We start from the raw sequence: 16,082 nt of genomic DNA on the forward strand, positions 1-16,082 counted from the left end.
ACAAAAATTTTTGAGGCGAAATACCCAAAAAGAAGATTGTAAAAAATGAATCCGCCTCAACAATATAGAACTTATCTACATTTATCATTGTTTCTTCACTCATTAAGTCTGGCTTGTCTGGCATATGACAACACCTCCAGAGGAATGGAACGTCCATTTCAAATCACCATGTATGTAGATGCAAGTAGCCAAAGATAATTCGTTTCCGGCTTTAGAGCATTCTTGCAAATGTGTATGATTAACAAGGCAAATTTCTACAACGTTTGGCTTGCCAAGCGTCAGTATCGTTTCTTAAAACATTCTCGAACTGATAAATGTTAGCCACCATTTGTATAGACTGGATGGCATCCTCTCAATTTCACAAATGATTGAATATGCCGTGTTTAGTACTGACAGAAAATAAACAGCAAAACCCCGTTCACTTCGATACTGCAACGCCGGCATCCCGATACGTCTGCATGGAAAATGCATAATGCATCAAAAATTAAGAGCGCGTTTAACGGTCTCCATTGGTATTGACAGACGTCGTTCTCATGGCAACTCCTCCATAATGGAGGACCGGAGTTAACGCAAACAACTTGCCCCTATTGGGAATTGCCGATATATGGAAGGAAGGCTCATCACTCATCTCATAACTCGATTTTTGAGATCGCTTTATCGGCTACATTCTGATATGTTTATAGCTTCAGCAGTTCTCCAGAATCAATTTAGTCTCCTCGAAAATTTACAAATTTGAAACACGAAAACAACATGCAAATAATGCATTATTTATAACTCTTATTATTATTTTGGAACTATTTCTGTAGAGACTGGAGTACCCATGGTATATTCATTTTATGTACTGATGATTTTGGCCTCCCATTTCTTTCTTGCGCTCGTATAAAATAGCTGAGAAGTCCTTAGAATCATTTCAATATAGCGTTCGATATAAATATTCAAAGGGATGAACCAGGCCGTTCTCTTTCCCAGAGTTGTTTGTTTCTGATTTTCCACATATTCTGATCGGATACTTTTGTTTTCTTTTGTTTTTTCTTCTGTTGTTTACTATTTTGATTGGAATTATCGTTAATTTCTGGTTTAGTACCCACGATTTATTACAAGAAACCGCAGTCGATGAACAGCAGTTTAGATGAATATTTTATCTTCTATCTATTTATGGTTAATTTTATTAAATGTTTATTTTCGATATTTTTTGTTCCTTGATTCCAGCTTGCTCGTTTTTGGTAATTTTGAATCTATAATAATAATCTTGGTTTAACGTAATAACTTTTGTGTGCACTTCCAAAATCGTTATCTACATTTGTGTTAATATCACTGCGCCTGATCCATATAGTAGCTTGGCTCGGCTCAAGCGCCTGTTGAAAAACTATTAAAAAGTTATATAATTGCTATTCCAATTTGAGATATCGGTTACGAACAAATTATTATTAAAATCCTGCGAAAATAAACTCTTCATCTTTGTTTCGTTCGTATGTTCGTAACCAATAATAACTCGATAATTTGTGAAATAGACTGAAAATGCGTCGAAAAAGAAACGCAGTCGAATGTTTTATTTGAAAAATTCAATTTATTTGTCGAAAGTTTCACTAAAATTGAACTGTTGCGACTTAACAGCCGTCAGTAAAAACGGATCATAGGACATCAAAAGGATGGGTAACAAGCTTTTCACATCTACAAAAAAATGCAGAGATATGAAAAGCAGAAAAATAATGCTCGGAATTTCCTCAACATTATGTGATAATATACTAGGTAATAAACTATAAAAAATAACTCTATTTAAAGTGAGACATATTGAATAATTCATACCGAGGCAAAATTGTTTAATTTTCTGATTTGAGGAAATAAACTGTAGCATCCAATTCTCAAAATTGTCCCAAACGATTGACGCCAAAGAGTGGAAGTGAGCACCAAAATAAAACTGACTTCCCAATTTACATAATAATAAATCACGCAGCTAAGTTTGTTGCAAGATATTTAATTAAGAAAACAAAACCATACGAAAAGTACCATATTTTGAACAGTCTCTGAATGAGTTTGAATAGTTAATCAGTTAATTAGTAACGACTGTTTATAAATGATTTTCAGCTCAAACGCAAGATAATGAGCCCTTTGAAGTAAATAAATTTGCAAATTTGTAATCATTAGTCGGCAGACTCTCAGGACTTTGATGCATTCAAATCTCAATAGTAAATGTTGAAATTTCTATAAGTTTTGATAAATCTGCTTTCGAAAGATTTTAATGTGGATAGTGACCACTAAGCATTGGCTTTATAAAATCAGCGCTCCAAAGGAAACGACGGTCTATTTATTTGCTATCTTAATTCGAAACCTTAACTTATTTTTACTCTTCCGGGTAGGTTTAATTTTTCAACTATCTCCAAAGTTTTATTATTTTTTTCAATTTTTCAATGGATCTCTGTTTTATTTTCTAAATATTGATTCTGTTCAATTGCACGGTTTTAACTAACATTTACTCTCATTCGAATTTAAGCGTGAAGTCTTGATTTATCACAAGATCAAAATTTTTATTGCTAACTTGAACAATCATACTTAAATGTGCTTTGGAATCAAGGTATTTCAAAAATTTTTAAACCTTTGACTGCTGCGTGTTTGTTAATCAAATGAATTAAGAATTGAATGATAATATACACTTTAATTATATGCAAATTAACTACTCTTTTAATGTTCATGGTTAGTGTAAATTCACTTAAAATATCACGATTTAATGTGTTTTTTATAAAACTGCTTTCATCTGCTACATAAATATTTAACTGTTACGTTAAGTGATTGGTTACAGTGACGAGATACCAAAGCAATAAAAATTATAATTTATTTGTTATTTATTTAATATCTTATAATTAATACTTATTAAATATAATGTCAAGGTACTCAAGGATATCCAGAATGTCCCAAAATTAGATGGATAAAATAAAACGCGGCTTTCGAAAATAATATTAATATTGCAAATAAACATCAATCAAAAACGGAGCTTTGCCTCCTTAAAGAGGGACCCGAGGACAGGTTTTATTCAAATCGTCCCTAAACCAAATTATTTTGCGAAAAACGATTCGTTTGAGCGGTATAAATTAAGAGTACTTCAAAAAAATTGACCCATATACAAGTTACAAGAATACAAACCATTCGAACTGGTTTAGAAAGCAAGAATTTGTGAGAGAGTACATGTCAAACCGATGTACTATAATATTACGGACAGAGTGACTATCGGAGGATGTGTGTGCTTTGTGTTTTTTAAAGTAGTAGATTAAGTTAAAGACAAATGGCTTATTTAGTATACTGTACTAGATTGCTATAATAATAAAAAAAAAAAAAATATACAAGTTAGTTGTCTTTATGTAYTCCCGACCCCATTGAAACATATCACTACCAAGATATATGTCCACTTGCAAACCATTCTTGCATCATTTAAAAGCTGAAAAGCCTTAAGAAAAGTTCTAAAATAACAGTATGTAATTTGTTGTAAATTATTATTAATTTAGTATAACATTTACTTACCAGTGTCGTTATCTGCTGGGAGTCCTAAACTGTCCGAATTGTCATTGATTAAGGCCTCTGTAGTGTTAGAAAGTGTTTGGGGTGATAGCGTTAAATCGTGGGCACTGGATGAATCGAAAAAATCAAAAGATGCAGTCACGGTATCATTGCCTGGAAAGAACGAGAAATTATTAGTTATTTTCGACTTTTTACCCAACAATATACTGTCAGAAATCCTCATAAGTCTAATTTTTAAGAATGCATTTACGAGTAAGTTGAAGCAAAAATGCAAAGAAAACTGAATTTTTTGGTGACATTTTGCCAAGAAGCATGTTTCTACATGTTTCTATATTTTTCCAGTGGTAGGTAATTAACATAAAGCGTTGCAAACTGTTTACCTTGTAACAAGACAGCTTTTATTAATGTGACACTAAATAGGAGGCAACATTTGTCTAAGCACCAGGTTTAAGCGTTTCGTTGCCGGACATTTTTATTACGGCGACAGCAAAACACTGACTGCAGGCTTAATTAGGACGCAATGTTTAATTTCGCCTAATGCAGACATAAAGAGCCGCTTTTTGCATATTTATAATTCCGCCTCAAACCAAATAACCACAGTGACCGAAAAGTTTTGGTTTAATTCTTTTTACCAGCCGCACTTGGCTTTAATTACCACTTCCAAAAAGTCGAACCACAAATGCAAATTAATCTGGGTTTTTCTCCCATGATCCATACATCTTCTTCATAGTATTTACATCTATTATTCCTCCCTTTGTTGAAAAACATTTCTTGGGCAGTTGTCTAAAAGCGCACCTGTAATCCTTCATCGGATGGAGCTTTTGCATGTAGAGGTAAAGTAATGGTCCCAAGCAGATCATAAGTTTTACCTTAATGCCAACGTCAGAATGCATACTATGCCGACAGCATCCAGAAACAATGACAGAATATAAAAATTCATAACATTTTATGAATTATTGTCCCCTGTACGTCACGATGGCTACATAAATTGTAAGCAATGACAGAACTAGAATGGAACAATATTCACAGTTTGAAAAATGTGAATGAATTACATATTGGGTATTGGACTTGAAAAGAGTTTTCTAAAATACAGAGCATCAAAACGAAATACTAAATTGTCTTCTTCTTCAACTACCTTATCTTTATGTTAGTTAATGAATGTTGCCAACCATTACGGCCATGAAATTTTAATTGCAAAGAATTATATTTATACTTTTACACTACAAGAAGTATAAATACACACCCATGAAAAATTTGTCGCAAATACACATAGACTAAGAAGTAAAACTCAAATGATGTTATGTTAATCCATCAACATTGGAACGCTTTGATTAGAATCTAATCATGGCTCAAGAGAACTATTAAATGTATGCCAATCCTATTTATCGCGTTCTTGACGCTTGAAAGTAGTTTTTTGGTGAAAAATGAAAACATTTTTCAGTTTAGTTTGCAGGTTTTGCATTTTGATCAACTAAATTTGTTTTTCTTAATTCATTTTTCTAAATTCATTAGTTATCATGTTTCAATTCATTATTTCAAGCACCATTTTCACATTCTCATTCATCAGTTGATCATGCTCAGAATTTACATTTTCTACGAATTCTTTGGTATTAGAATTATCGGTTTTCTTCTCCTTCTTTCCATAAGAACATTGTTAAACATTAGTTTCTTGAACTTCATTCTAAAAAACAACCTCAACTTTCACGATTTAATTAAAACTAAATATACCAAACTAACAAACTAATTTTGATTATGAAATTAAGTTGTTCGTAATCGTAGTTGTGTGTTGAAATTATTTTAAAACTTTGAGGTCGATTAAATATATACCCATTACAAAAATTTCGATGTTTCCCTGAAATGACTGGCAATATTGACTTATGAAAAGGTGAAATAACAACATAAAAGAGAAAAGAAGAATCAGAGAAAAGAGCGAAATGCGCGAGAGAGCGAGAGAGAAAATGACAGAATAAAAAAACAATTTAGAACACAAACGAATCCAAGAAAACCCAGAACACAAAAGAATCCAGAAAGAATAACACGTTCGAATTTAGATTGGACAATGAATTAATGCAATATCAAAAATACAGCTTCATTAAACTATCGAAATTGTCAAACAATCATTGTTTCAATATAACAAATTGGGAGAAATGTTTGAAAAAAAGAGGAAATTCATAACTCCTTTCCACAGCATGTAGAGAACAAGTTGAGATAGGTTTAAGTAACTTAATCCAGATGTTAAAAATACACTCGTACTTGGACCACTAAGCATGGATATGATAACATTTTCACCCATGTGGGGACTAATCAGGAAAGACTAATTCATTTTAAAAAATAATTATTTACAAATTTTCAAACATGCATATCCTACGTGAGTTCTTTATCACATTTACTTATTCTGTGCGTCAGGGAAGAACTAATTTAGCAGCTAAAAAACAGGTTGTGCCAATAATTGTCCGGTGGTTTGTTAGAAATCACGATGATGCAAGTGCTCTTTTTTTTAAATTTTGTCTGCTATTTGCAAGAAAGCCACAGTAACTTGTAATTTTAACGAAAATACACTAATGTTGTCACCTTGTATACTTTAAGAGTTTTATTTATTTATTTTATTTATTAAATGCACTAGTTTTGATCTCAGCAACGAGAGATTGAGTTTCCAAATGTTTCTGTAAATTAAAATAAAACTCTTTGGAAGTAATTTTAATTTTTAAGCGGCCCTCTTCAGTTACTATATCAAGCATATAAAATACCAAATTATTTTTATAAAACGTTCCTTATTCTTGGAACTGAAACCGTAAACTAGCAACGAAACAGCATTGCTTTTAATACTAATTGGTTTAAGTATAGCGGGCAGAAATCCGAGCTTTAGAAAGGTTTAACGCGAAACCAGGTACTCAAGTTTGCAGCAAGAACTTTAAAGACCGAACAATAAATTCTTACAACTTTGCTCCTCGTGCCGTGCACTTACATTATAAAAATGAAAAGGGGCCATAAATAACAGCAGTCTCTTTCTCCAACCAACATAACGTTATCTCAACACGCGTACCGAAAGTTTTATTGTAACATGTCGTAAATTTTCGAAACTTTGTTGCTTGTTTCGTCGAAACAAACAAAAAAAATATAAAAAACTGGCCTACTTCCGAATTGCACCAACTGTGTCTGATTAGTTTTATGCGGATTACGCCGTCTCAAAACAGATTAAATTTTCTAACTACAAAAGCACATACTGTGTTATTCGGATTTAGTATTACTCGTGTGTGCTTGTATAAAGGAAATTTACATACTGGGCTGATTTATTTTGCGATCATTTTGATAAGTCTGATTAGCCGTCGTGGTGCATTAAAGTTAATCGGGGAAATAGGTAGATTATTGCATATAAAGCTAATTTCGCTACAATTGAAACTTGCTGAAACGTCCACAACTCGCTTAGTTATCAAATGCAAAGCGCAATTTATCAATTCACATTAGAGGGTTCGAGTCTGGTTCAACCGGAAATCTACTTACCTACTACATTCCGCTTCATGCTAGCACCAAGAATAAATTACCTATAGTGTAAAAATCCGATTAGCATTCAGCGATGCAGATTGGAAATTTCGAAAAGTTTAGATTATAGATCTTCAAACGTACCGACGCTATTACTCAGACGAGAAATCATGGAGAAGTTTTCCGGTTTGGAGCTGTCAGGTCTTAAATCATAGATCGGACTTTTTAATTTGCGGGGCGTGTAAAAATGCAAATGAACTTTCGAAATTTCCAGTTTTATGCTACCCGCTCCGTCCAAATCGCTTATATATTGGTGTTTGATTGCATTATTATTTAAAAAGTTTGCCAACTTTCTATCTAAAACGTCAAGAAAGAAGAAAGTAGAATATGAACTGAAAAAAGGTTAATTGGATCGATGTGATTAATGCAAAAGATCATTGATAAAGTTTGAAAATGTAATACTTAGAACTAAACCTCCATTTCTCAATAACCATTGTATAATATATAACACAATTTATGAGAGTTTTTAGGCACAGAATTATTTTTTTTTAATACAAGAATGGCTTAAACAAGTTTTTAAAGGTCCAACTCGTCTGGAATCAGAGTAACCAGTCTTTTTTACACCAGCATACTTTTTTACAAACCTTTTTGGTGGGTATTTCACCTCAAAATGTTTGTCGCTTAAAAATACAGCAGTTTCTCATGTCTCAAGAAAAATGTTTTCAAAAGATAAACCCGCCTCAACCATATAGAACTTATCTACGGAATAAATTAGAAAACCCAAATAAGCCCAACTTATCCTGCTGATGAGGAATAATTAATTTTTGTTTGATTTAACATGAATATCTGTAGTACATTTTATAGACTCTTAAGGCTATTTTTTCCTTCGGCGCTCAAAGGAATAGTATAGTAAAAACAAGTGGGTTTCGGACAAGAGCGATATGCCTTTACTGCGAAATAAAATACTAAATATTTAACAAAAATGCGAAACTTTTTTTTACTTTGACGTGGAAGTTTATGAAACATTCAAATGTTCACCTCGGCTTCGACTACAGGAGCTGATTTGATGGACGCAATTTTTTATTACTTACAGCGTTCGAAAATTACGTGTACGAAAATCACTTTATCCGAATCAATTTCACTCAATTGGGGCCATGAAGAGTCCACTAACATCGGTTGATAGTGCTTACCATTCACAGTACTCGGAACAACAGCTTCATTAAAAAAACAATATGGTTCAATAATGCCTCATCAATAAGATACTTTTCAGGATGTTAAGGATGAGTGTCTTGTAGATTATTTTCACACCAAAACCTACAATTTTGTTTATTCACAAAACTATTAATCCAAAAATGGTACACCGACAAGATCATTTTCCTCCCAATTCTGGCTCAATTCCAAGCTGCTCTAAAGCCCAATCTGCAAACAAACTACGCTTTTGATGGCCAAGTTCTTAAGAAGTCAAACCAATTTTGTGTACATGTGTTTGACATTTTCTAAACATAAATTCTGCAGCTAAAGTACTGTGAAAAAATTAACAGAAAAGCGATGCATAAAATTAAAAAAATATTGGTCAAAACCGTATTTTTCTGTACTGAAAACAAAAGAAATACGCAGAAAGAAAAATGTTTCAGCACGGCAATTTATTTTGTTTCAACTTTGCTTTGTTCCTGTTTGTTTATTGTTAGCGTTTTGTCGTTCTTGCCGTATGGCGCCTTTGGATGAAGTGGACATAGATAGACTTCCGAGCAATAATTAATATCTGGAAGCAGCTGGTGCTCGCATAATGACAGTGGAGAGTATTAAATCATGGTCGATCGATCTAAGTGAAATAAGTATTCGGAGGATTTGGGCGAACGAGGACCTGGCATGATGTATGTGAGGGTAATTTAGAGTGGACATCGCCTGCGATGATGGAGTGGCCTCTTGGGCACTTTTCGCACGTTCGGCTGCAGTTTCCCGTCTCGTTCGTATTAACCGCGTGGCCTGACTTTGCAATTTGTAATAACCAGATGTTTCCTGGATAAGAAACGGAATGGGCTTCCGGAATTTAAATAACTCCCCAGCATCATTTTTATGCAACATTTATCTTCTCAGGTAGTTGACCCTCTTGTTTTGCCTCTCTGGGACCATTGTGCTTTATCGTCCTTACCTTTACGGCGCAAAATTCAGTTTTTGTTGTTTCACTCGAAAAACGCTGCAAAATGGCAAAATACCTGTTCCAGGTTTATTAATTAACAAGCCGCTAGGCAAAATCAACAGAATTTGCAAATAGGTTCAATAAAGCAGGATTTTTGGTTAAATAAAACTGGTTTTTCCTGTAGGTAAATAGCAAAAATACGATTAAGCTAAAATGAAGAACACAACAAATAGGCTGTTGGCTGGCCTTTGTGAAACACCCTGAATATTTACGAGTCTTTTTAATATGGAAGGTTCATATAGATTAAGTCCCTTTTCCCAATAAGAATTTTGAGGAGCACCAGGCTTTCCTCGTTCTTTAGCATTACATTAAATAACACCGGAAAATCTTGTAACATCGAATTCGTTCCGGGGATCAGGCGTAGATTTTTCCTTAAACAAGTTTCGTTTTCCGTTTCTGCCCGACAAAAACATTCGGATGAATAAGTTTATATGGTTGATGAGACCACATTCTTTTTAAACTTTTCACTCCAGTTATTGCTTTTTTGTATTATAAACTGATGGTGTTTACCTATATCAGGTTTTGATACAAAAATTGGTTGTATATGCAAAACATAATGTGTCGTCATTTTATACTAGGGAATGTTGGAAAATTTTGTTATTCCAACAACCCTACATTTTGATGCAAACACTCAAATCACGGAATCCACCCCAATGGTGTTTGTTGTTGGGTTGACGAAAATGGCTTGCGTCAATACTGGGTTTACTCTCGCTAATCTGCATTTTTCGAGGCAAATCTTAAATCCATTTACAAAAAAGACATTGATTTGTCCTAGGAATATTATAATGTGAAAATGCCTTTCCGTCTCAAAGTTTTTCGGACAAGTTTCAGTGTTGTTGCCAAATATTCAGCGCACTTATATTGAAATCGAGTTTGTATATGTATAGTATTTGAAGAATTCATAATATAGTAATTTATAGCCACGACACTCAGTTTAAATATATTGTATTTAACCTGTAGACTTAGAAAATCGATTTTTCGAAAATCAAATGAAGACCTCTCTGATTAAGCTCCAAATCTCTCTCAAATGCATAACGTTTTTTTAATGGTTCACTTTTCCTAGTCCCTTTTAGCTGACTATCATTAGTGAACGTGTTGCACTGAAGCGAACTGAAAGCATAAGCAAACAAAAGCGAAAACAGACAGTACATGTAATTGAATTTCTTTTCATGTTGCGGTGGCCGAAATCAATTTCACGAATCCGTAGGATTCGACCAGATCAATTTTTGTAGCTTCGTCCGAATTGTGGCGAAGAATAATAGGCTTCTGATTGAATCGGCACGTTCTTAAAATAAATTTGAAACAGATTTAGAGAAATAAAGGACTCTATTTCCTGTGCCTCGACAATAATCTCGAATTTATAAGGTTTTCTGGCAACGACGTGACCTCAATGCTCTATAAACTATTGAAAAATCGCGGAAGAGGCGACGAAAGACCGAGAACTACTTTTACGCTGAAGCTGATATGTAAGAGGCTCTTTTTATTTATAGTTAATAGTTGTTTTCACAGATAAAGTTGGTTTAGGAAATTCAATGGGGTTTCAGTATTTACTAACTATAATTTGCATTTGCATACAAATTTCATTTTGTATATGTATTCAAAATATGCTTAATATTTTTAACCATCACAAGCTCCAGAATGGTAAATTCAATTTTAATAGGTCCAAACTTTTTCAATTTGTATTAAAACTGAAGGTAAAATTGGTATGTTTTAGTGAATATTCATGAACAGGGTAGAATATTGTGTTATCATTATTATTTGAAAAAAGCGAAAACGCATTTTACGAAGACTTCTTTCGTAAAATACCTATTACATATTCAAACAATAGACCGAAAGCTATGTTTAAATTATTTAAATTAATGTACCTACATTTCAAGTATAACTTTTATTTATAATTCAGACAATAAGTTAGAAAGCCTTAATAGAATACAATTTTTTTTTGGCAGCTACTTTGTTTTTAAAGTTATATTATAAAATTTATTCAAACAACCAGATCAACGGGAGGAATAACTAAAATGGAATTCCGGAAAAACCAACAATAGTTAAACAAAAAATCTCAGAGCTTTATTCAATATTTGAATGAAGAGTACCTATTAATAAAAAATCAAATGGAAGACAGCGCTTCACAAAAAAATGTCGCATCAACAAAAAAATGAAATAAATCAATATAAAATTTCTTTTAAAGCAAATGATGATGGACGTTACTTTTTAAAATCAGTGAATTTAAGTGAGTGTCTCGTCATTCATTTGAAAGTACCTAATCAAAAAATTGATTATCATTATTGGATTCCCTTTGTGGTCTTTGAAAAAGTGCATATTAATAAACATAAACCAAAAGAATTGAATAAAACCAAATTAAGGTATTAAATAGTTTTAAAAAGCTTCTAACCTAAGTTGTATAGAAAACAAACAAATTTTCTTCAGTCTAATTGATGCAATAAAAAAATTAAAAACTGGAAAACTTACAAATAAAAATACTGAAGATCGAATATCGGATGAAAACCGAACAATGTGCTAAAGTTTTAACCGCGTGATAAAAGCGCGATGTATTTTTTGAAGATTTTTTACACAATTCAGTGCATTGCATTGCAAAAAGCAACAATATAATTCACAAAAAATACTTTATATATTTGCAGTTAACAGTTATTCGGTTCTACTGCTCAAAAAGTTTTCGGCATATGGATGCTGTTTCTGAAAATTTAAAACCACAATACTGATAATTAACTCTTTCCGGATATCCATACTGTCTGGGTATTAATAAGCGTAAATTTTGTCACATTTACCGCAGACATGTTGAATCAAATTCCCTCATTACGATATTCAGGGGAGCACGTTGAAATAAAATAAATATATCGACGAAAACTCCCAGAACATTATTATTACTTTTGCTCTAATTGGGGTGCGTCCCAACTACTATTTCGAAAGGTTATTCAGACGGAAGGTTTTGCTAAATCCCGACGCTTTAACTTTGCTAACATTAAAATTGCCATCACGTTCACCATTTTAGCCGACTTTGTCCAAATGACATTTTAACAGTAATGAAGCCTTTATATTTTGGGTATTATATTAGATTATCAGTTGAATTTTCTGGACACGTCAACATTTGGGTTTAGAAGCCGCAAATTACAATTACACAGTTCGTGAGTCCTGGAACAAAAAGCTTTTTTTTAATGATTGAGGAAGGAATTGAAAAAGTGCATACATATAGAAAAATGGGTCTAAGGATTTGAGGAACAGGAGTGCAGCAAAATGACCAATTAAACTGAAGGGCACAGGGAAGACAAACTAATTAAAAAAAAAAGACAAATATGTCGAATATGTACTCAACCAGAGACTCCGACCAACCACTTTTACTAAATTTTCAACCTAAAATATAGTGAAAACGATTACTAAAAATACACTATTCCAATCTATCATTTGCCACAGTTAAAAATATTGAGCTTAAATAAATACGTTTGAAAAATCTATTGTAAATTGACTTGGGCAAGTTCCTCATATAGGTAGTAGATCCGCTTTACTTAACACTAAATTAATCTCAGATTAAGCATTTGCAAACCATTATTAAAACACCATTCTAAGCAAATGTTCTATAAATTCCAGCGAACAGATCTTGGAAAGAGTCATTAGTTGGGCTTCTAGGTTTACTAGTTTGCCCATAAACTTTTACAATCGTTCATGACGATATTTCACCATTACGAACTATATTGCATAGAGCTTCGACCATTTGGCCTGCAATTAAAAGAGCCATCATCCCAATGAACAATGTCTAACATGCGAACGAGCGCTGGAAATAAGCAGGAAATAGGAAAGTTGTTATAATTATTACCGTTTTAAACTGAAATCGTCCCCATTCGAGGTCCAATTAAAGTGATAAATTAACATTTCTGTCACCACTTTCGTTGCATTATTCGTCTTAAAATTAAAAATATGCAAATAAGGACAGTTTAGTGGAAATGACATTGTTGGGACAATTTTCATAGTAAAAAGCTGACTGAAATGTACAGCTGGCGTAAAATCTAATTAAAAGTTTATGAATATGAAGCTGACGTAAACTACGAAATTCGCTAAAGGAAAATATGTTTCACTTAAAAATTATTTTTCAAATGTTTGTTTTGAATGTTACAGTTTCACTGGGAATTGAAGATCAGTTTTCCCAAAAAAAGCAGATGTTTTTGAAGACAATTTTTCGATTGAGATTTTGTAGAATCGGTTCCAAATGAATCTGAGAACGTTGCAAAGTGATTTTGCTGTTGTTGAGTGATCTAAGTTGAAAGCCCATTAACTACGTAGAAAGTTGTATAGATTATGAAGAATGACCATTCTACTGTGGTACAATTTTCACTTAATTTCGATAAGGAAAAAAAACAAGCTCAACAGAATATTGTTGAGCAAATAGACTTTAATCGAAGCGAAAATATTAGACAACAATATTGGTAGTAATAAATCGCTTCTCGTTAAGCAACATTATTGTCACTTTAAAGTAATTATGCCCTCGACAAGCAGGTCAACCGCCATCACCGCCGTTAAATCACGAACCTCCATTTCCCGTGCAAGAGAGCACCAGCTGAATAGGTCTTTGAGTCGGCAGTACGTCATAGAAATTGCTTTTCCTTCTATATAAGTCTCCAGCACGAGACAAGATAAATTAAAGTTGTTACAGTTATTAAATTTGGGAGGCTTCGGGCTTTATTATATCTTCTCTTGAATATAAGACGGCGGTGGCTCGAGAACGCCCATTGCGAGGCAAGGTGAGACCTGCCGTTTGTTGGCGCATTCTGCCAGCTTTTAATTTGAATTTTCTGATAAAGTCCCCCACTGAAACTGCTTTGTGTATCGAAATGGGCCCGGACTGCTGCGGTCCAACACAATTCTTCTTCAGCAAATTTAATTTTACCGCATCATGTTGTGACTAACGTTGTTAAAAACTCCCATTTTAGATGAAATACGTCTTATGCTTACAATTCTTCTACAGCAACGAAAATATATTTTTTCAATTTTTAATTTGGGTCTTCCAGCTATGAAGAACATGTTTAAAATTGCCCCTCAGGTTTCCAACGTTTTTGATCAGCAAATGCCGGCAACCAATTTTTCGATTCGACGGGCACATTCCTTTTTCGACTATTCTCTAGGATTCTTTTGATTCAAAATTTTGATTATTTAAAGCGAAGTTTATTGTTGTTTTGCAAAAATCGATTCGAATCACCAAATTCTGAAAATGAAATTTAAAAAAAAAAAGAAAATGAGTTACCGGGAAGTAAATATAGTTAGTTACTCCTTGAGGAAAATTTACCACAACAGTAGCTACAATTCATGAAAAGAATCTAGAACCTGAATTGAAATAATTAGGAGAATCTGAAAAAATGGTCTAAGAGCGTTAATATAATCCAAGTAATGCTAAATCTTTTAACTTCAACTTTAATTAGATGAGTTTTCCATAAAACCAGCGCGTTATACGAAAATGATAAGCCTTGCAACTGTTTTCGCTCGAACTAATTTTTGTAGAAACAAAGAAATTCAATCTTTGGTAACGAGGACCACTTTTTACTAAGATTGAAAATCCATACAAAGCTCCATTTTTAAAACAAATATCACACATTTTTTAATTATTGCAATAAATAAGGCAGTGAAAATGTCTACTGAGTGAACTGATGAACAGATGAACAATCATCTATCCAACAAGGAACACGAAAAAAGTTGAGCTAAATACAATTTCTTACATGGCCAGACAGTGGCTGATAACGAAATTGAAACGATGAAGAGTTACACTGAAGCATGTGAAAGTTGCTGAAGTTATACCTAACACAATGTGACAAGAAGATAAAATATGAGACAAGAACATAGGAAAATGAGGAAACATTTCTTCTTCACTGTACCTACCGTATAAATCGGACATGATAAATATTATTCAATTAAATATTACTTAAGTTCTTTACTTTTGAATAGATTTTGATTTGATAGATTTTTTGGGACTAGTGGAGGCACAATCGCAAACCAATCCGAATTAACCCAAGACACGAAAATGCCATTGGTAGCCTCAAAGTGTTAGGTTTGAGGCGGTTTTCGCAAATAACAGACCCCAAGATCTTAAAGAAGTAAAAGATGGAGAAGACGTTCCAAATGTGCTGATGCCATCCCCTGGCCACGAATAAGCAGAATGTGTGTCAACTTGCTCAATTCCAATGCCAAAATAAGCAATTCATCTAAAGCTAATGAGAAGCTCTTAATCACGTGCAAATGCAGAAATCCTCTACAAAAACAGTAAATTCAAAACATTATTTTCAGAAACCTGGGAGTCGGAAAGTTGACGACTCAATTAAAATCAAATTGGTGTTTCTTATTAATATCAAGTTGAACTTCTCCCAACACCTAAGCGACAAATTGTAATAAATGCTTATTAGAGCAGAAAAGTGATACATGTTTCTCATCTTTATATGAAATAGGAAATTCTGCAGTAAGAAAGTAAAGGAGAATTCCGGCATATTTTTGCGACTAGAGCGAAAAAAACAAACAGTAGCGCCAACACTCCCAGAAAATTCGAAGGAGCCCGTAAGCCGAAACCTTCTTTTGAGTCAGCCGGAACATTCCCCATTCCAAAGAATAGCGAATGTTCCGAAATTCACAGAATATTCGAGTGCTTCCAAACGGCATATAAAGCAAGCGCGAAGCGCCCTAGAGTTTGTCAGTGCACCGTTATAGTTAGTTCTTCAAATATTTATTAGTAAATTACTGTTTACTATAATTCGGGTTGTGTTTATTAAATTGTTTTCACAAACAGAGCGAGTTACTGAAATGTTTCCAATCCCGCCAACTTAACAAGGTTCAAAGATTCCAATTGATCAGGGAAAACCAAATATTAATCGATAATGTGCTGTAATGTATATATAATATCCCA

General features: G+C 33.3%; 1 protein-coding gene across 1 annotated transcript in view; it reads right to left on the minus strand.

Moving 5' to 3' along the window:
• LOC109544944 overlaps positions 1–16,082 on the minus strand; it is a 92,527-nt gene that overhangs the window by 38,984 nt on the left and 37,461 nt on the right. Inside the window, exon 4 of the mRNA XM_048667271.1 lies at positions 3,514–3,663. Coding sequence (XP_048523228.1) covers positions 3,514–3,663 — 150 coding nt within the window. The remainder of the gene's footprint in view (positions 1–3,513; positions 3,664–16,082) is intronic.

This window comes from Dendroctonus ponderosae, unplaced genomic scaffold (assembly GCF_020466585.1).
Source record: "Dendroctonus ponderosae isolate FM_Combo_2020 unplaced genomic scaffold, Dpon_F_20191213v2 Dpon_F_20191213_6, whole genome shotgun sequence".
Taxonomy (NCBI): Eukaryota; Metazoa; Arthropoda; class Insecta; order Coleoptera; family Curculionidae; genus Dendroctonus; species Dendroctonus ponderosae.